We start from the raw sequence: 22,997 nt of genomic DNA on the forward strand, positions 1-22,997 counted from the left end.
TATTGCGAATGCCCAGTGACCATAACCTGCCAGCGTGTGTAGTGCCGTCAGTAAAATTCAGAGGCAGTAGTGTTAAGGTGTGGTTGTGTTTTTCATGGAGGGGGCTTGCACCCCTTGTTGTTTTGCATGGCACTATCACGGCACAGGCCTTCACTGATGTTTTAAGCACCTTCTTGCTTCCCACTGTTGAAGAGCAACTCGGGGATGGCGATTGCATCTTTCAACCCAATCAAGCACTTGTTCATAATGCAGGGCCTGTGGCAGAGTGATTGCACGACAATAATATCCCTGTAATGGACTGGCCTGCACAGAGTCTTGACCTGAATCCTATAGAACACCTATGTGCGTGTTTTGGAACGCAGACTTCGTGCTAGGCGTAACCGACCGACATCGATACCTCTCCTCATTGCAGCACTCCATGAAGAATGGGTTGCCATTCCCCAAGAAACCTTCCAGCATCTGATTGAATATATGCCTGTGAGAGTGGAAGCTGTCATCAAGGCTAAGGGTGGGCCAACACCATATTGAATCCCAGCGTTACCAATGGAGTGTGCCACGAACTTGTAAGTTGTTTTCAGCCAAGTGTCTGGATACTTTTGATCACATAGTGTATGTTAGATGTTCTGTGCTATATACATTGATGTAGTATGCCTTTATATCGAGCTGTGAACATATTAAATATAGTAAAATATACGTTCCTAAATAGTGTTTCTCCATCAACACTATTTTACTGTTAAAAAATATAATCCAGTATACAGGTAGAAACATTAAAAAAGTAAAGCATTGTACTTAATTCATTTTTTTACTACATAGGACCTTTGTTACATTATCACATGAACAGGGACATACTGTTATGGGATATTAATACTAATTAAGAAAACATGCCTTAACTGGAAATTAATTACGTACAGTATACAATAAAAGTAAAGTATGTAATGTGACTGCGTAAGTTGTTAATTTCAAATGATCAATAATCGACAGAGAATGAAGAAGATGATGACAAGTTCCATTTATTAGGAAGCATCCCAGATTTTATGTATAGTTATTTGAGAGCCTGAAAGTCATCTGCAAATTGGTGTCATGTGTACAGCAGATAATGATGATGATGAGTGACAGATGTTTTCATGTTACTAAGCTAACTTGTTCCAAGTGTGTACAGATATAAGAGAATTGTATGTTCAGCATAATCAGGTGAAGAATTAAGACACTGGCCACTGATTCAGGAGGATATAGTCTCAATCTCTGTCTGGCTGTCTTGATTTAGGTTTTTATTTTCCTTCCCTCAATGAATTTCTGAAACTGTTTCCTGCTATTCTTTACTTATTGTGTTTTGCTGATATCTGTGCTTTGGTATTATTTGGCTTATAATTTTGGAATGTAATAATGTTAAAAATGCTACTAAAAGCATATATTTTGTGTATTATTGCAAGTTTAACTAAGGGTTAATGATTACAGAGTGGATTATTGATGTCAGTGATACGGACTCTGTCTGCAAGTGAGTCAAATGAACAGCGAGACAGAGAAAAGGGTAAATTGGAAAGAGAATACAAGAAAAGTGACCAAAGATTGGATGAACTTGTCTCATTGCATGATCAAGATCTTACACGTGTTATGCAGGTAACTGTAAATTGCCTAATTCAGAGTATTAAAAATGTTTTAAGTACTTCACATTGTCATAAAATGTATATATTTCTCCTAAGTTAATGATTTTTTTTTAATACAGCTGTTTGGAAAGCTCTCTACCAGAGTGCAATTGTCACGAGAAAAAATTCATGCTGTTAAAGAAAACTTACACGCTTGCAAAATGCTCCTCCGGTGTCGGAGGGAGGAACTGAAAAAATTGTGGCTTGAAGGAGTTGAGCATAAACATGTTCTGGAACTCTTAGAACAAATGTAAGTTCATTCTTGTGCTTGACAGTAAAACATATGATTAATTTTAATTAAACATTATGTTTTGATGTCTGTGTTTTATTCCATTTTGCTTTATTTAATCTTTTATCATCATACTCTTCATTAACATTCACCTGATACGACACAAGTAATGCCAAAACCACACTTCCAAATGTTGTTGAGAGAAATTAATTAATAAGAGTTCTTGCTCAGTTGTATGTACCTGTAGCCTTAACACATGTGTGTTTCTTTTTATGCCTGCGTAAAGCTTGGCAATTTCTCATCCTTATCACATGAATGTTCCATCTCTCATTACTATTTTCATTTGATTAGGTATGCTCTATCCTCCAATACACAACTGTTATTCCATCAGAATTTTTAAATTTTTGTAAAACTGTGATATCAATTTGTTTGTTATCCATGTATTATGTTTGGGGTGACTGAATAACAAAAGTTGATAATGACAAAAGAAAATTCAGAATAATGAATCAGGAACTGTTAGTTAAACAACCTTCACACTCTAATTGTGGGCAACATTTGTACATAGTCGCATTGAATTCTCTGTGTTTCTGCCTGTTCAGTATATTTACCTTATAGACATACAACTTACATGAAATCCATATCCGGCCATCCTGATTTAGGTTTTCCGTGATTTCCCTAAATTGCTTCAGGCAAATTTCTTCCTGGTTCCTTTGAAGGGGCATGGCCGGCTTCCTTCCACATCCTTTTCTAATCCGATGAGACTAATGACCTCGCTGCCCGGTCCCCTCCCCCACATCAACCTACCAACCACCTTATATGAACTTTCTGAAAAGACAACAAAATGCTCTCATAATCTGCATAGTAAATACAATAGTACATGCCATCAGTACTGGTCATACTGAGAACAAATCTGTGCTCAACGGCAACTGAATGCAGTGCGTGGAGATTTGTTTAAAGCTCTCTTGAAAAATAATCATTTTATGATCAGAGGACAAGATAATTAGGCCTAGTGAAGTTGCATTTGTTGAACTTGAAGATAGGAAAACCTCTTGTGATATGGAATGAGTCAAGGTATATGTTCACAAAAGACAGACAAACCATAGAAACTTAATCTGTACAGTGTACAGATACCCATATCGTGCAGTATTGGCTGGATATAGCTTTAACCTACTGACTATAGACTTGGACATTTATGAATTCATTGCCGGTGGTGTGCACAGACAGTCTTCTGGAATAAATCTGTCAAGAAGGCTAGGGGAATACTTATGCTGGGGAGAACAGAAGAGCAGATGTTAGCAGCCCACATAGATAGTGAATGGACATCTTTTAGTTCCAACATAATGGATGTAGAGGAATTATGGGCAGAGTTTAATTCTGATTGTCTCTGGAGAAGTACGTGCCGAGTAAGTGGATTCAGAATGAAAAAGACCCATTCTGGTTTAATTATGAAATTTGGAAAATGCTAAGAAAGCAGAGATTGTCGCACTCTCTGGTCATAACAGAACATGGAAATGTCAACAGGTAGAAGTTAACAGAAATTCGTGCATTTATAAAAGTCCAATGTGTGAAGCATATGACTTCTTCCATCATCATCGTTAGCAGAGGATCTTGCTGAATAGCATAGAAAATTCTGGTCATATGTAAAATCACTAAGTGGGTCGAAGGCTTCTATCCAGTCACTCATTAACTAATCTGATGTAGCAGTAAAAGACAGCAAAACTAAAGTAGAAGTCTTTAAATTTCACATTTAAAAAGCACTCTTTCAGAAAGATTATACAGACTGAAGTATTTATGGATCAAGTTCTTGATTGTAACTGAGTCAACAATGTCCTTAACAGTCTGTCACCCTGATGATGTTCATGAGCATTTTTACCTTATTTAAGATTTGCTGCTGCTGTACAGTGCCACTAATGTACCATAGTACTTATTTGCCTCCTGCAGAGGATTGAGAGCTGTAAGAGAGCTCACATCTACACCAACTCACTATGAAATGACATAACTGCCTTTTTAGAGAACTTTCCTGTACTTGCTTGTCCTCATATTTAACATTTATGGTGTTAGGTGATAAACCTCTTATTACTCAGAACAACACATCCAAAATTAATCGCAAAACAGAACATGAAATAAAAATGACATTTCTCCTCAGCTTCTTTCAACTGTGTCCGGGTGTTGTCATTGTGGGTAGGGGTGCTTGATGTGGCCTTCCAAAACACTGCCAAGCTTTGATGCCAAAGTATAAACACCATCTCCACAGCAGGTGGAGACTCTTGACAGCATCACATCTTGCTGATGTCCTGTGCTCATGTTTCTCCCATTGTCTCTGCACAAACCACAATGGAAGCCTGCACAGTGGAAATCCCCACATTCTAACTACCTAAACAATCCAGAATGAGGAGACGAGATACTGGCAGAAGTAAAGCTGTGAGACCGGGCGTGAGTCGTGCTTCGGTAGCTCAGATGGTAGAGCACTTGCCCGCGAAAGGCAAAGGTCCCGAGTTCGAGTCTCGGTCGGGCACACAGTTTTAATCTGCCAGGAAGTTTCATACCTAAACAATGTTTCACATGAACATCTTTCATCTGATTGCAGGGAGGAGATGGAACACCCTGTTACACCACTATATATATACCGTTGTTCAACTGTCATACAGACTCTCATATGTAGGACATAGAAGTTGACATCCCTGGCATTGAGATTCAAATGAAAGAGTTGAAAACAAATAGGAATCCCAGTTCAGTTTTACAGAGAGTACTCTATGGGACGGCCCCCTCTGTTAACTTCCATTTATCATGAATTTTTTGTCCAGTGCAAAGTTCAAAGTGACTGGAGAAAAGCCCGGGGGATTCCTATAAACATTTTTACAAGAAGACAAAAAACACCGATCTGGCTATAGAACTTTTTTTTTTTTTTTTTTTTTTAATTAAAACCACGACCAGCTTGATGCCAATTTAGGTGCATCCTCTGTTGATCTAAACAGGGATTACAAACGAAGTATTTCACAAGTTTCCTTTTTACACTGACATTGTTAATATTGTTGTTAGGAGTATAATAGTGCTGTGTGTTAGGTACTTACATAAATTGTGTCTACAACATTATTGTACACTTTTCTGACACCTCTCCTTGTCCTTCACTTCATAGATAAATTAAAACCCGCCAGAAGCATTTGTCAAAGTAATAAAATGTCGAGGTCCTTAAAACAAAATAAAATGAGTACTTGGTGTGGAGAGAATAAAATAAGTCCTACAAAGCATGCAGAAAATGTATACGAGCACCAATAAAAACATACAAAATTATCAACTGGATGCAATGCAGGTATGGCCATAAGGAACACTGAACTAGCCAGAGCCCTATGCAAGCTGCCATGAGGAAAAGTACACTGCCTGTGGTGTCCAAAAACCCAATGAGATGGCAAAGCATAAAAAGAGGGGAAGGTGCTATGTGTAAAAATAAATTACAATTTAAGTCAGCAAATGCTGTAAAACATGGACAGTGCATGGATAGAAAACTAATACAGTAAATCCCTTATCATGCAGACTACAAAAATTTATAACGGATTTTATTCCATGCAATTTGAAAACCAGTGGAGAATTTATAAACAGTAAAGGTTTTTATGTGGAACAAAATACGTTGTCTAAAAATAAGAACAACGGGCTTTCTGGTTAGATAGTAAAAATTTCCTAAAATATTTGTGTCTCAGTTGTGCTTTAAGATGAGCTCAGGAGGTTTTTGTATGTCTTGGAAAATCGCTGTCGCTTAAAAAATGTTAAGGTTGTTAGTATTATTCTCCGAATATATGACTTGCATCCTCTCATGTACGTCTGTTATCTGATGTCTTGTGTCACATAAATGCACACTTATTGCCGATCCTGAATTCCTGCAATTTGTACACTCTTTAAACTGAGTTGAAAGACTTCTGCCAGTTTGACCTATATTTTTGGCTTCACATTTCTGGCAAGAGGCACGATAGATACCCAACAACTTAAACCTATCGCACAGCATACTTTCCTTTTCTCTAAATTTTTGGCCATTGCTCTTCGGAATATAATAAGCTGTGGCTATATTTTCGAAATCAGGTATTTGCCTACTCTGTCAGAAATACTGTCAGAAATGTATCGAAGGAAAGGATACTTTTTTTAGTGAAAGTTGTATTGTCTATTGTGGTAAGAGAGCTGACAGTCATTGTTTGAGATTAAAATTGTGCCGCATTGTGATTCATATTGAGCCTTCATGCTATACTCCTATTAATGTTACACACAAAAATGTTATCATAACCATTTGAGGCTGCTGTGAATTGCATTGTCTGAAACTCACATGTTAATGCATACTGTGTTGTATTCTGTTTAAGTCCTCCAAAATTTTATTATATTTCTGAAAACAGTGTCTATATGATAGAGTAATGTCATCATTATATATTGTTCAAATCACTATTTTTTTGGAATATAGTTTATAATTGTACGTCGTGTTATGTTCGAATGTAGTCATCAATACGTTGGAAGGCAGAAGGATAATGGAGAATCCATTGTGAGAGCCTGTTTCGGTATGTATGTGGTATATCTGAACTTGAAATAATTATAATTAAAAACTAGGTTGAAGAACTTTAGTGCTTCATCGATTTCGTCCCAGGATCTTTTGCTGTGCTTAAAAAGATTCCTACTAATTATTTGGTACAACTGTTCAGTTGGAATGCTGGAGTGAATTTTCTTTGTCAAAGGATACCAGCGAATTGTCTTCAGGGATGAAAAGGCTAGAAAGTGTTTTAATGAGGTCATCTCTATGGGAAATATTAAAATTCACTGGGTGTTTGAAAATTTTATTTAAATGATCTAACAATAGCAACTCAAATGATATCCAGGCCCATTTCTGGCATAAATTATAGGACAGATAGGAAAATTATCTTTGTGTAGCTATATGGCATTCACAGGAATAATTGATCTTTTTTTGACTGTACTGGAAAAGATTTTTTGGTTGTTCATTGTTTCGTTACTGGTAGCAGTCTACTGTGCAGTTTGGTTGTATCTACTTTCTTTCTGTGTTGTTTACCCCAATAAACTGTTTAACCAAATCATCATATGATTATAGCAGACATTGATTTGTGTGCCTTTATGATAAGGGCTCCATTGTCCTTAAGTTTTTTATTTATTTTCCGTAAGGTAATGCTTTCTGTATGCCTAGAAGAAGTGGATGAGTAGCAACATTGGTACCAGTCAAGTATTTTTCTATTACTGTATTGTCTGTAGTAAGTAAATTCCCATCTAGGGCTGAAATGGAATGAGAAATCAATCAGTTGAATTTCTGTTGTGATGATTCCTGCTGAGTGTTATAGAATGAGGCCTTATACAACTTTTTTTTTCCTTTTGGTAAAAAATAATGTTCATCAGATTACTAGTCTTTGGAAGGAATGCCAACTCACTTTTTGGTATTGCAATATTAGGCCTACTATGTTGAATCTCCTGTAGTTTTTGAAATTTCCTATCCTGGCCATTAGACAGCCATTAGACATATAGATGTTAATGTCTCACATGATATTTTGTGAACTTTGGATGAAAGGCAACAGGCAGATTCCAATTTCCTAGATTTCCAGAAAACATTTGATACGGTGTACCACTGCAAACTATTAAGGAAGGCATAATCATACAGAATAGGTTACTGGGTATGTGATAGGCCCAAAGATTTCTTAAATAATAGAACCCAGTATGTTGTCCTTGATGGCGAGTGTTCATTAGGGACAAGAATATCATCAGAAGTGCACCAAGGAAGTGTTACGTGACTGTTCTTGTTCCCTGTGTACGTAAATGATCTGACAGATAAGGTGGGCTGCATTCTGAAACAGTTTGCTGATGACACTGTTGTGCACAAGAAAATATTGTTGTTGAACGACAGTGGAAAGATAACAATGACAGACAGAATTTCTATTTAGTGTGATGAATGGCAGCTTCTCTAAATGTAGAAAAATATAAGTTAATGTCGATGAATAGAAAAAGAATCCTGTAGGAAAAGATAAGAGTGCTACATACCATATAAAGAAGACATGTTGAGTTGGAGACAGGCACCATTAAAAGACACTTACACGAAGCTTTCGGCAACAGCTTTCATCAGCAAAAGAGAAACAGAGAAACATACACCATTCATACATAAAAGCAAGCACACATGATGTATACGTGACTGCCTACTCCAGCAGCTCAGACCAGAATGCAATTATCACATCGGATGGCAGCAGCAATTTGAAGGGGCCAAGGAAGGAGAAGGGATAGTAGTGTACTTGTGGGGGGACAGAGGGACGCTGTGGTGGGACCAGTGAAAAGGAGAGGAGCAGGAAAAGATCAGCAGGTGTGTTGGCAGAGGGTGGCAAACAAAGAGGCTGGGAGACAAGAATGAGGGGGAGATGATAGAACAGAGGGTGGAAACTGGTGGGTGGAGGGCGGTATGTTACTGTAGGCTGACACCGGGATAATTTTGGGAGTGGAGAATGTGTTGTAAGGATAACTCTCATCGGTGCAGCTCATGAAAGCTGGTGGTGGAGAGGGGGAGCCAGATAGCTGGAGTGGTGAAGCAGCCATTGAAATCAAGCATGATACACTCAGCTAGCAGTATTTTGTGCTACAGGTTAGTCTACGTTGCTCTTGGCCACAGTTTGGCGGTGGCTGTGCATCATGGTGGACAGCTGGTTGGTAGTAATACCAAGATAAAAAACAGTTCAATGGTTGCAGCAGAGAGTGGCCCCGCCCCTTGACCCACATCCTCCTGACGCTGCACCTGTTGGCATTTTAGTCCCTGCACACCCTGCCAAACAATGTTCCTTTGTTGTCCCACCCATTAGACTACTATCCCTTCCCCTTTCCCGCCCCTCCAGATTGCTGCTTCGATTCCACGTGATAATTGCATTCTGGCCTGAGCTGCCGGAGTTGGCAGTAATGTGTGCATGAGGTATGGTTGCTTGTGTGTATGAATGGTGTGTGTTTCTCTGTTTTTTGTTTGCTGCTGAAGGCTGTGGCGAAAAGCTTTGTGTAAGTGTCTTTTAATTGTGCCTGTCTGCAAATTAACATCTCGTCTTTGCGGTAAGTAGCAATCTGTCTTTTCCTACACTTTTATACTTCTACTTGGAGTCTCCATTATTTAAAACAATTCTGTAATGTTTGAATACGGTAGTAGTGGTGTGCTTCTTGACAAAGTCACATTAATTAAATGCCTAGGGATAACATGACAAACTGACATGAAACGTAACGAGCACTTAAGCACTGTAGTAAGAGAGGCAATTGGGTGACTTCATTGTGAGGGGAGGGTTACAGGGAAGTGTAGCTCATGACCCATTCTTGATTACTACTTTAGTGTTTAGGACTCCCACTAGGTTGTATTAAAGTGAGAGGTCAAAGCATGCAGACGCCTACTGCTGGATTTGTTACTGGGAGATTCAACCAACATGAGTAAAACAGAAGTGATTCATGAACTCAAATGGGGTTCCCTGGAAGAAAGAAACATTCTTTTCGCAAGAAGGCATTTAGAAAATTTAGAGAACTGGTATTTACAGCTGACTGCAGAACTATTCTACTGCCACCAATGTACATTTTGTGTAAAGACTACGAAGACAAAATAAGAGAAATTTGAGCTCTACAGGGGTATACAGAAAGTCGTTTTCCCTTCACACCATTTATGGCTTGTGGAGTGTGAGTGTAGATGTAGATGTTGTTGTATTCTTTTTTCTATGCAGAATTCTTTACAAAAGCCTTACAAGAGCTAACTAGCTCTGCTCAGATAAATGTGCCAGTATTCTATCATAGGTCACTTAAAAAAAATTAAGTTAAGTTGGTCTGTGAGTAGAACAGTTTGCTTAATTCCTTTTTTATAAGTGGGGATCGTTGCAGCATATTTAAGCCTGTCTGAAATGTCCTGAGTCATTGATTGGCAGCATAGAGAGCTTAAGGGCATTCCTACCAAATCATCAGAATACTGTATTTCAATATTATGTTAGAAACACCTTCACAGCTGGCATCATAGGTGGAATACGCTAGCATCATGTGTGCAGTAACTTGCATGTTTTCTTTGGGTACATTCTACACTGTCGTACTCTGAGGTATCATACTATGGTTTGTGTTTCCACAGAAGATATTCTTAGCCAACATCGGGGCTATCAGAGCAGTCTTTTGTAAATGTTCATGAACTTCAGGTTGTGACTGTTCAGTCATTTCAGAATTCTAGTTATGCCATTCCAGTTAAAATACTTTCATGTGTGATTTTAGAAGACATTATCAACACATTCAAAAGGAACTGAAGTATTCAGTCAGTAAAGACCAGACATAATAACAGTGTGCACTTGGGTAGTACTTACAGAAGATGTACATCATTCTGCAATTCCATTTTGATACAGAAAAACAGAGGAGTTTTCAACCTGACACATTTAAATACACATAGTGTGGATTCCATGTGACATGCTCTCTTCTGTACAGGAGTTCCTCACTGTAGTTTAAGTCCTTCCCTCTGATGTATTGATCATGTTTATGTACTTCAGGAAGACTTCATTTGTGTCACATTGTTTTGTTTTTTATTGGCTTGCTGTGGACAATATAACTCATTTTCTGAACAAGTATAGTTGATTCAGATAATCCCATGGGATGATAAAAAAATTAAAACAGGATGTTTCAGAATTTGAAATGAATACCCAGGCGGTATTCTGAAAAAACTTTGGAAATTTCATAGTTTGTTTTGAGAGAATAACTGTGTAGAATCTTAATTTGAGGTGTAACTGCAGTTGAAGATATGGAGACAATTCTGAATAAGATAAATGGATGAATACTATCATTGAGAGCAGAACAATATTGGGTAGTAGGAAAGACTATGGAAAAAGACTCTGTAACTGAGGATGAGCTGTTAAAGGGAAGAAAAGTGAATGTACAAATCAAGAAAAGTTAAATTGGTTTCTGTGGAATGTAAATACTTTGTTGTGGACGGGAGTGAATTGCAGCAAAAGTACTTCAAGAAAGGTCACACTGATAATGCTCGATTTGAAGCAATCAGTGTATTTCATTCATCCTCTTGTTTTCCACTATTACATTTGGGCTTATATTACTGCTAACATTTTGTGCTTATTCCCAGTGATCAGCTTCGGGAGGTTCCTTCAAAGCTGGAAATGCATTTGTCAAAGAAACATTACCTGCATGCAACCAGGCTTTTGGTTTCTGCTCTTTCTATGGGAGAAGGTGACTTGGAAGGTGTTGAGGCTCTTCGTGAAGTCAGGATGGAACTACAGTCCAAGAAGGAGGTATGTTGAAATGAGTTTTGCTGTGTTTCTACTGTGTGTCACACACTGAACAGATCGTAGCAGGGCAGGGATGCACTGAGACGCAAAACACACTGCCTCGCGCTGTGTTATTGTCATTGACAGTCGGGCGAAACTGGAATGGGTTGCACCATTGATGTCCAATATTGTAGCAGGTTTGTCATGGAGAAGCTGTGCTTGAGCTTTGGCAAGAAACATTTTACACATATTGTGTGTATTTTAATGATAAATTTCACTGCTGATATTAACAAACTTTGTCTTTGTAAACCATATTCATCAAGAACTCTCAAATTACATTACGAAAAGTGTCTTTTATGCCAGTTAGCCACATGGAACTGTCTTCTTAATGTTTCATATGACATCACTCAATATAATGGCATAGGGATTTTATAAATTGCTTTCCCTGCCACAGATAAATGTTTTTGTAGCTTGCAATAAAAGACCTTCCCTGAGATGGACTATAGACCGTGAATTTGTAAGAATAACCTATAACTAATACAATACTTATATATCATGTTTCTTCTTTTGTTATATCATGCAAAAATTTAATTTTTCTCTTAACTTTTGTCATGAATATCTGTAGTTCATACTGAAATGTATTCTGCAATAAAAAATCAAATTTTTCAAGAAAAATTATCAGTAGTAAAAATTAAAATTTTTCAAGAAAAGTTATCAGTTCTTCACCTGACAGTAAAAGCTGTACTATCTCTCACACTATAGTATTGGAATGAGTCATAGTATCTTATTCCTTCTGAGCTTCAGAAGTCTACACATTACTGTAAAAATGAAACCAATAAAATATTAAAGATGTTACCAGTGTGGAGTTTCCTCAAGTGAAAGGGGTGGGGCAACATACTTGCTGTAGGGCCTAGGCCTTAGGTAGACAAATATAAATATAATCCAAAGACATGTCCATAGTTAACCCTCTCTGACTACCCCTTTCCCTACCACTCCTTGTCCCACTTCCAGTCTCACTTTCTCTGATCTTCTCCTCCCACATATCCCTTTTAACTTTTCCGCATCCCCCTGTCTCCCCCTCTCCCCACTGCAACTTTCCATCCAACTCCCTCTCTAAGCTCCACTTCTACAAAACTATGTGTCTAAACTTGACCCCTCTCCACGGCTGCTACCCCTCTGCAAGGCTGCTACCCTTTTGCACAGCTACCCTTCATTTGATTGTGGTTTTTGCCAGATCCTGGTGCTGTGTTTTGACACCCTTCGAAAATGCTGCTCCAATTCATTAAATGGAACATTGTATGATTTGAGGCCTTGCAGATGGAAGGATAAGTAGTTTTGTTGTATCAGGTATTTCCCGGTGAGGAAACTGGGCTGGTAGTAACTGCATGCAGACACTTCAGCGAAGTTTGCCTTGAAACATTGAGCAATGCCCGTGGCTTGAGTATGTATGTCACCATTGAGGGAGATGCCAGAAACTACTGTGCACAATTGCTGGTTGCATATGCTATGGAGGATAGTCCGTACTTGAGACAGTGGGGCGTGGGGCACTTGTAGATGATACATAATGTTTCCATCACATTCTACATTCCGCTTTTTATTAAAAACTGTGCCTTAGCTTAAAGTCTCTTGAAAGCTGTTAAATGTTCTGTATAAGGATGGATTTGAGTTTTTGCAATGACTGTCTATGCTCTCTGACAGCTGCAGCTATTTTTGCAGACCACAGGGGCTCGGGTTTCTGCCAGAGGGGAGAAGGGGGGGGGCTTGAGGAATAGGGTATTGATTCTGCAGTATGTAAGATTGTGTCAATAGTTTCTTGTGCTACTACTTCAGTATTCATCTTTGACTGGCTTCAAAAGAAGATTGGAGGTGAAAGCTTACTAGTTGGCTTTCTGAAGCAACCAACGTGGAGCAGCGTATTCCATTGTTCAGCAGTTTGAGAAAGAAAGAGTAAGAGGAAAGTAGTCACTATCCCAGAGATCGTTATCGACAGTGTACTGGATCGAGGGTGATATGCTCAGACTGCAGTTTACAATATCTAAGGTTGAACTGTGTTATAGTTCTGTGTTAAGTAGGCAGACTTTCACTTCTGCATTTATTAGCTGTATTACTTGTACCCTGCTAGGTCTCTTTTTGCTGCCCCATGCCAGATGCAGGGATGGGGGCAGCTCTTTCACTAGTTCCACAGCTTGTGATATGAGTTGCATCTGTGTGGGGGTAGACAGATATTATATACTATGACCCTAACAGATGGACACAAACAGGCACAGCTTCTAATGCGATGTTTAGTTGCACCTGCTCACTGAAAGTCTGTGGTTGTATGAGCATTCAGGCTTCTCCAGATGTCCTCTCAGTGTTAATGTGACTTTTAGTACAGAATTTCAACAGTCTAAGGAAAAGATAGATTGCTACTTACCGTAAATATGACAGAAGCTGCTGATGGGCACAATTAAAAGACACTTAAACTTTAGCTTTCGGCCACAGTCTTCATCGAAAACACACACACACACACACACACACATTCTCATTCGTTCACACAAGCAAGCTATCATGTTTGGACGTATCAATGACCACACCATAAATGAAGTTGCCTGAAGTCTTGATATATCAGTGCAGACCCTCAAAAGCATTTACAAGGATGCAGACTTACAAACATGTTTATGAGGACTGGTTTGCCACTCTCAGACATGTAACACACTGTAAGACCAGTGATTGTAAAAAGATCCTATCTGACTGGGACCACAGACAGTTGTCATTGGTCCGAGCTGCCAGAGATGTTGGGCATTTGGGCGTGAGGTGTGCTTGCTTTTGTGTGTGTGTGTGTGTGTGTGTGTGTGTGTGTGTGTCTTTTTCTGATGAAGGTTGTGGCCAAAAGCTAATGTGTAAGTGTCTTCTAATTGTCCCTGTCTGCAACTTAACGTGTCATCTTTATGATAAGTAGCAATCTATCTTTTCTTACATTGTTGATATTCCACATTGAAGTTACCAATGTTTGATTTTTACTGTAGGATTCGTAATTTTTAATAGTAAGGAGTTAGATTTCTGAGAGCTGTGTTCTGGAGTGCCATGCCAAAGTAGCCATTAATTGATGGAATTTGGCCAGATAGTGAAGGTAGCTGTTACAATTCCATTGAAGGAACATCAGATTGTGAACTGAGAAAGCAGCGAAGGGGAAATGGGAGTATGAACTACTTTGCTGTTCTGGTGTGCTCAACCTCAATGTGCGGTTCATCATCACTACCCATAGGCTTGTTCTCGGGAAGGGGAGGCCTCGGGGGTTGTGGGTGGTGTTGCAGCATTATGTTTAATTTTCAAATTTTTTTTTTTGTCCCTGTGAGGTTTCAGTTTCCAAGTTTCCATGAGGATTTTCCTATCTTGACCTCTGGGACAGAATGGGACCATTCCTTTCTGTGTTCCATGGGCTGTGACTTTCAGCCACTAGTTGGTGATAGACTGTTGTCTATTTGTCTTAGGAGGAGGGGGGTGGTGGAGGAGGAGGGGGCTCACTTTGCCAAGTATCCACTTCCCTGGTGATGTGGAAGGACAATGAGACATTTCCGACAGTGTTAATCAGTTGGTTACCACCAGTGCTGTGAGTTAGGGGTCAAGGGAGCTGACTTCCATTTCCCCGATTGAAGTACGTGCATTGACATGTGACTGGTGCCAGGAGTTGGTGTTCTGAAACATTGTCATTACACTACTTGTCTATTTTAACCCAACATTTGCAAAGTTTGATGTCATATTAATTGTTTGGAGTTGTTCAGACTTTTTCTTAGCATGCTGATTTGATAGACAGTCAGCTCGAGGTTGTTTGTTTGTGGATTTTCTTCTTCTTCTTGAAAACTGAACATGTTGGTGGACTAGGGTGTTGGTTTTCTGACAATTTACACATGTAGGGGATTGTTCCCAACATCTACCCACATGTTTTCCTTCTACTCATCCAAGAAATATCCTAATTATATGGTATGACAACATGTGTCCAAACCTGTATCATCTGAAACATCTCACACAAAGAGGAAGTAGGGGTTGACACCATACCTGTTACCGAGACCATAACTTCCTCAGTTAAAACCTTTCCATTGCAAGCTACAATGAAAGCTCCACACTGCTATAGGTCAGTGTACATTTCTTTGTCGCATTAATTCGTGATGGAATATTTTTATTGAAAAACAGTGGATTCGTTGTTGCAAAAGATTCAGCATCAGTTCTGGAGCATACCAAGAACTGGGCAAACTGTTCACCTCCAAAACCCTGTATTTAAATCTTGCTTTCTACATGCTAAGACAACTGTGTTGGCACAGCCAGCAGTATTGATAAATTTGATTTGTTTTGTTGCGGATAATCCGCCCTGGTGCCAGTCACTCCTGTTAGAGGCTCTCCTTATGGTTGCCACCTTGCCTTAGCAAAGGCTTTGTGGCTTAATAGCCTTTACCTATAGTCCTTTTCCACTCATTGGACAGGTTCCTACTCCTTGTCATACATGGAGAGGTTACAGCTAAGGCATCAGCAGTGTGATCTGTGTGTTGTCAAGGGGGTGCAGCCGTGAGAGTACATGACAACACCCACAGCGGATTGGCAGCCACTCTGGATTGAAAGTGTGAATATAAATTCATCTAATAGTAGGTACAGGGAATCACACTGTACAATGGATATATTGAGCACACCCTTCCGCAGATGACCCATACTTCTGTGAAATTGAATAAAATTTAGGTCAGATCCCGAAAGGAGACTATAAGGAACTAACGCAAGGAGATTGAGAGATACGTTGTAAAATGAGTTAAAATTAATAGGTGTCCTGGTAATTGCTGAGTTGTTAACATAAACACTTCACTTGTGTAAGGTATTGATGCATGAGCAGTAATTACCGAATATTCAAATATCAAGTCACTCATTACTTTAGAGATTTGGAACAATAAATTCTTCAGACACCAGAGCTAAATCAAAACCTATCTTATTGGAAAGCAACTTATTCTTGATTACAAATGAACAAAGGCATATCCTTTATCTTCTTCTGTACCTAGCACTCCGATTACTGTCTTAACTTCCAACAAGAAGACCATTTCGTTCAACCTGCTAGTCCCAATATCCCCTCACCAACTCACCTCCACTAAAATCTAAATGACACAAACCAACACAAGATTACTAACTCAGCCTGCTATCATGCACTATAATAATAATAATAATAATAATAATAATAATATTGGTGACACATTATCAGTGACACCATATTTGACAAAAAGGGAAGTTCCCTCCTAATGTCAAGAAGGTATTATTATTATTATTATTATTATTATTCCTATCTGGAAACTGGGAAAAGACCCTCATATTTTTACTAATTATTGACCATTCTCAGTAATGAAAAGGATGTGTTTATTATTTCAAAGAATGGTCAACTGATGAATGTGTTGGTGCCTGGAACCCAGAAAACATTTATCACAATTTCAAAGTGGCTTTCAGTCACGCTGGGCTTTTGGTCACTGTGGTCTAACACAGACCAACTTATAACTGTAGCATCTGCAGTGCACAGTGCTTTTTTGCATCAACAGCACTTTTTTGCTTTGTTCTTCCAGATCTGCAGAAGGCGTATGATAACTACCTGGTGCCATTGTATCTTATCAGCACACCATGAATGAGGCTTCCAAGGTTGCTTACCCATTTTATCCAAAAGTACCTATCCCTCCTATTGTTTCAGGTCCAGATGATATGTTCGGTCCTCAGCAACCAGTGATGTGTTGTTGTTGTTGTTGTTGTTGTTGTTGTTGTGGTCCACGCTAGTTGAACCTCTACAAGCCTCTTCATCTGTAAATAACTGTTGCAACCTACATCCATTTGAACCTGCCTACTGTAGTCATCTTTTCATCTCTCTCTACAATTTTTACCATTCTTGCTTCATTCCACTACTAACCTGATGATTCAGTGATGTCTCAGAATGTGTCCTATCAACTGATCTTGTCTTTTAACCAAATTATGTCACAAATTTCTCTTATCTTCCATTCTGTTCAGTACTTCCTCTACCCATCTAATCCTCAGCATTCATTTTTAGACCAAATTTCAAAGGCTCGTTTCCTCTCCTAGTCTGAACTGCTTATCATCCACATTTCGCTTCTGTACGGAGCTATACTCCAAACAAATACTGTCATAAAAGACTTCCTAATATTTAAATTTATATTTTCAGGAACGTTTTCCTTGCCATTGCCAGTCTACATTTTATTTCCTCTTTACTTCAGCCAACTTCTGTTGTTTTACTGCCCAAATAGTAAAACTCATTTTCTGCTTTCAGTATCCCATTTCCTGATCTAATTACCACGGCACTACGTAATGTAATTCAACTACATTACATTACCCTTGGTTTGCTTTTGTTGATGTTCATCTTATATTTGTATTTTATGAAACTGTCCACTATTCAGCTGCTCTACCAAGTCCTTTGCTGTCTCCGACAGAATTACAGTGTTGTCAACAAATATCAAAGGCTTTGTTTTTCTCCCTGAACTTCAATTCCTTCTACAAATGTTTCTTTGATCCCTTTTACTGATTGCTCAGTTTACAGATTGAATAGTGTCACGGATAGACTATAATCATGTCACACTGCCTTCTCAACCAATGTCCCTTTACATGCCCTTCCCTTCGACTCACAACTGCCATCTCGTCTCTGTACAAGTTGTAAATAGCGTTTTGCTCTCTGTAGTTTACCTCTGCTACCAACAGAATTTCAAAGATTGTATTCCAGTCAACATTGTCAAAAGCTTTCTCTGAGTCTACAAATGCCACAAACATAGGTTTGCCTTTCTTTAACCCATCTTTTCGAATAAGTTGTAGGGTCAGTATGATTGTGTTTTCCTATATTTCTCCAAAACTCTAACTCATCTTCCCTGAGGTTGGCATCTACTTGTTTTTCCATTCTTCTATAACCAATTTATAGCACTATTTTGCAACCATGACTTATGAAATGGATAGTTCAATAATATTTGCACCTTTCGGTAGCTGCTTTCTTAGAAATTGGAATTACCACATTCTTCTTGATGTCTGGGGATATTTCACCTGTCTCATACATCTTGCACACAAGATGCAGTAGTTATGTTGTGGTTGGCTCTCCCAAGGATCTCAGCGATTCTGAGTCAATGAACACTACTCCAGGCCTTGTTTTGATGCTCGTCTTTCACTGCTCTGCCAAATTCTTCTTGCACTAACATATCTCCGATCTCATGTTCGTGTGATTTCTCTTCCATGCGATATTGCCTTCAAGTTCATTTCCCTTGCTCCTTTCACTTTGTCCTCCTTTGCTTAGTACAGTTTTCCATCATCTTGATATTCATTCAGCTGCTTCTCTATCCCATAATTATACCTGCTTTTATAGACTTTCATTTGTCTACTAGCCATTCCTACTTAGCCATTTCACACTTTCTGAGGCTTTAGGCATCTGTATTCCCTTTCACCTGCTTCATTTGCGGTATTTTTATGTTTTTCTCCTTTCACCAATTACATTCACTATTTCTTGGGATGTCCAAGGATTTCTACTAGGCTCTTAGACCCACTAGTTACAATTGTGTACATTAAATTTTCTGTCTCTTAGATGGAACAAGTATTTTTTCCTCAGTGGAAACATCATGTACCTATTTGTGAATGTTCAATCTTGTGATCATGTACAAGAGCTGCCAAGTGTTTGTTTCACTATAAAAATATCAGCTAGTCAGTGAGCAATACATAGCAGCTTGTGACCGCCAGAATATACAGAAGTGTTTGGTTAGCTATTTTCCACTACATGAATTAATATTATTATTACTGTTGTATTGCATGGTAATTATTGAGTGATCAGTTTATTACAACAGTGAATATGTCAAAACTAGTTATTTTAGTCCATAAGAAGATGCTAAGTGTTCAAAGTGTGTTTTAAAAACGATTACATATTTTTCCACTTCCATGAATATCAAGAGTTCAGATGGAAACCCAGTTCTAAGCAAAGAAGGGAAAGCAGAAAGGTGGAAGGAGTATATAGAGGGTCTATACAGGGGCGATGTACTTGAGGACAATATTATGGAAATGGAAGAGGGGGTAGATGAAGATGAAATGGGAGATATGATACTGCGTGAAGAGTTTGACAGAGCACTGAAAGACCTGAGTCGAAACAAGGCCCCGGGAGTAGACAACATTCCATTAGAACTACTGACACCCTTGGGAGAGCCAGGCCTAACAAAATTCTACCATCTGGTGAGCAAGATGTATGACACAGGCGAAATATCCTCAGACTTCAAGAAGAATATAATAATTCCAATCCCAAAGAAAGCAGGTGTTGACAGATGTGGAAATTACCAAACTATCAGTTTAATAAGTCACGGCTGCAAAATACTAACACGAATTCTTTACAGACAACTGGAAAAACTGGTAGAAGCCAACCTTGGGGAAGATCAGTTTGGATTCCGTAGAAATATGGGAACACACAAGGCAATACTGACCCTACGACTTTTTTAGAAGCTAGATTAAGAAAAGGCAAACCTACGTTTCTAGCATTTGTAGACTTAGAGAAAGCTTTTAACAATGTTGACTGGAATACTCTCTTTCAAATTCTGAAGGTAGCAGGGGTAAAATACAGGGAGCGAAAGGCTATTTACAATTTGTACAGAAACCGTATGGCAGTTATAAGATTCGATGGGCATGAAAGGGAAGCAGTGGTTGGGAAGGGAGTGAGACAGGGTTGTAGCCTCTCTCCGATGTTATTCAATCTGTACATTGAGCAAGCAGTAAAGGAAACAAAAGAAAAGTTTGGAGTAGGTATTAAAATCCATGGAGAAGAAATAAAAAGTTTGAGGTTCGCCGATGACATTGTAATTCTGTCAGAGACAGCTAAGGACTTGGAAGAGCAGTTGAACGGAATGGACAGTGTCTTGAAAGGAGGGTATAAGATGAACATCAACAAAAGCTAAAGGATGATAATGGAATGTAGCTGAATTAAGTTGGATGATGCTGAGAGAATTAGATTAGGAAATGAGACACTTAAAGTAGTAAATGAGTTTTGCTATTTGGGGAGCAAAATAACTGATGATGGTCGAAGTAGAGAGGATATAAAATGTAGACTGGCAATGGCAAGGAAAGTGTTTCTGAAGAAGAGAGATTTGTTAACATTGAATATTGATTTAAGTGTTAGGAAGTCGTTTCTGAAAGTATTTGTATGGAGTGTAGCCATGTATGGATGTGAAACATGGAGAATAAATAGTTTGAACAAGAAGAGAATAGAAGCTTTCGAAATGTGGTGCTACAGACGAATGCTGAAGATTAGATGGGTAGATCACATAACTAATGAGGAAGTATTGAATAGGATTGGGGAGAAGAGAAGTTTGTGGCACAACTTGACTAGACGTGGCACAACTTGATTAGACGAAGGGATCGGTTGGTAGGACATGTTCTGAGGCATCAAGGGATCACCAATTTGGTACTGGATGGCAGCGTGGAGGGTAAAAATCATAGAGGGAGACCAAGAGATGAATAAACTAAGCAGATTCAGAAGGATGTAGGCTGCAGTAGGTACTGGGAGATGAAGAAGCTTGCACAGGATAGAGTCGCATGGAGAGCTGCATCAAACCAGTCTCAGTACTGAAGACCACAACAACAACAACAACAACATTTTTATTTTGAAAATGGGCATATATTTTTATATAAATCTTGCGTCTAAAATCATTAAAAAGTCACCCAACGGCATTACAGCACAAAAGAAAATTTTTCTTCTTTTAGAAAATATTCAGTTCTGAAAGGGCTGTGCTTCATCTTTTTACGTACTTGATCCTGTGCTGCCTTCACTGTTTCCGTCAGTTGTTGACTAATGCTCCCTTTGAGACTCTCAATAATCCCCGATTCTTTCACCTTAACCAAGTTCTGTCTCCTTAATTTCCTACATTTTAGCAGTTTCTTCAGTTTTAACCTACAGTTCATAACCAATAAATTATTGTCAGAGTCCATATTTGTCCCTATAAATGTCTTACAGTTTAAATCCTGGTTTCAAAATTCGTCTTACCATTATATAATCAGTCTGAAACATTCCAGCGTATCTAGGTGTCTTCCACATGTACATAATTTTTCGCGATTCTTAAACCAAGTGCTAGCATTGATTAAACTGTGCTCTGTGCAGAATTCTGCCATGCAGGTACCTTTTTCTTTCCTGTGCCCCAGTCCATATTATCTTACTGTTTTTCACCCTCTTTCTTTTCATACCATCGAATTTCAGTCACCCATCACAACTTAATTTTCCTCTTTCTTAACTGTGTGAATAATGTTGGCCTCTTATCTATCTGGACTATGGTAATGCTGTTTAGAGCAGCTTATTCACATTCCTATTTTTTTATTTATTTTTAGACCTACTCCTGCACTATCCCTATTTGATTTTGTATTCATAACCTTGTAACTGATGTGCACTGAATTCCTGTTCATACTGCCACCAGACTTCCCTAAATTCCATTCTATCAACTTCAACATATCCATTTCCTATTCTGAATTTTCTAACCTACCTGCCCGATTAATGAATCAAACATTCCATGCTCTGGCCCATAAAAAGCCATCTTTGTTTTTACTGAGGACAGCATCCCTTTGAGTAGTCACTGCATGGACATACAAATGAGCAACTATTTTACCTCCGGAATATGTTGCCCAAAAGGATGCCATCATCATTTAACCATACAGTAGAGCTGTATGTCCTTGGGAAAAGTAACGACTGTAGTTTCCTATAGCCTTCAGCTGTTCACAGTACCAGCACATTAATGCCAAGTTGGCAGATGTTACAAGGCCAGATCATTCAGTCATCCAGATTGTTGTCCCCCGCAACTAATGAAAAGGCTATTGCATTTTTTTTCAAGAACCACATTTGTCTGGCCTCTCCATTATGATTGTATCTACAGCATTGATAGCGTTGTTGAGGCACACAACCAACCTTTCTTTGGCAAGGTTCATTCATAGTTCAAGGTGGGAGGGGAGGGGGCGGCAGTAACCAATATGTAAAGGATATTGCAGTCCCTCAGGGATCATATCTGGTTGTAACCCTGTTCACCATTGGAACCAATGGTATTGTGGCTGCACATGACACACTGTCTATCGTTTTATGTAGACGACCTTTGCCTGTATTACAGATCTACATCATAAGTTCATTGCATCCCACCCTTGAGGGCCAGTGTCCAGCGGACCCCCCTCTCCACACGGACCCCCCTCTCCACGCGGACCCCCCTCTCCACGCGGACCCCCCTCTCCACGCGGACCCCCCTCTCCACGCGGACCCCCCTCTCCACGCGGACCCCCCTCTCCACGCGGACCCCCCTCTCCACGCGGACCCCCCTCTCCACGCGGACCCCCCCTCTCCACGCGGACCCCCCCTCTCCACGCGGACCCCCCTCTCCACGCGGACCCCCCTCTCCACGCGGACCCCCCTCTCCATGCGGACCCCCCTCTCCACGCGGACCCCCCTCTCCACGCGGACCCCCCTCTCCACGCGGACCCCCCTCTCCACGCGGACCCCCCTCTCCACGCGGACCCCCCTCTCCACGCGGACCCCCCTCTCCACGCGGACCCCCCCTCTCCACGCGGACCCCCCTCTCCACGCGGACCCCCCCTCTCCACGCGGACCCCCCCTCTCCACGCGGACCCCCCCTCTCCACGCGGACCCCCCCTCTCCACGCGGACCCCCCTCTCCACGCGGACCCCCCTCTCCACGCGGTCCCCCCCTCTCCACGCGGTCCCCCCCTCTCCACGCGGTCCCCCCCTGCACGCGGACCCCCCCCCCTTCAAGCGGACCCCGCCCCCCTGCACGCGGACCCCCCCCCCCCTGCACGCGGACGCCCCCCTGCACGCGGACGCCCCCCTGCACGCGGACGCCCCCCTGCACGCGGACGCCCCCCTGCACGCGGACCCCCCCCTCCACTCGGACCC

The 22,997-nt window shown here is 40.1% G+C and overlaps 1 protein-coding gene across 2 annotated transcripts in view; it reads left to right on the forward strand.

The window, feature by feature from the left end:
* The window catches only part of LOC126187413 (exocyst complex component 4), a 282,045-nt gene that overhangs the window by 17,752 nt on the left and 241,296 nt on the right, over positions 1 to 22,997 (forward strand). For both annotated transcript variants that reach the window (XM_049928480.1, XM_049928481.1), the window contains 3 exons: positions 1,456 to 1,617; positions 1,724 to 1,893; positions 10,958 to 11,123. In XM_049928480.1, the coding sequence (XP_049784437.1) occupies positions 1,456 to 1,617; positions 1,724 to 1,893; positions 10,958 to 11,123 (498 nt within the window). The remainder of the gene's footprint in view (positions 1 to 1,455; positions 1,618 to 1,723; positions 1,894 to 10,957; positions 11,124 to 22,997) is intronic.

The sequence above is a fragment of the Schistocerca cancellata genome, chromosome 5 (assembly GCF_023864275.1).
Source record: "Schistocerca cancellata isolate TAMUIC-IGC-003103 chromosome 5, iqSchCanc2.1, whole genome shotgun sequence".
Lineage (NCBI taxonomy): Eukaryota > Metazoa > Arthropoda > Insecta > Orthoptera > Acrididae > Schistocerca > Schistocerca cancellata.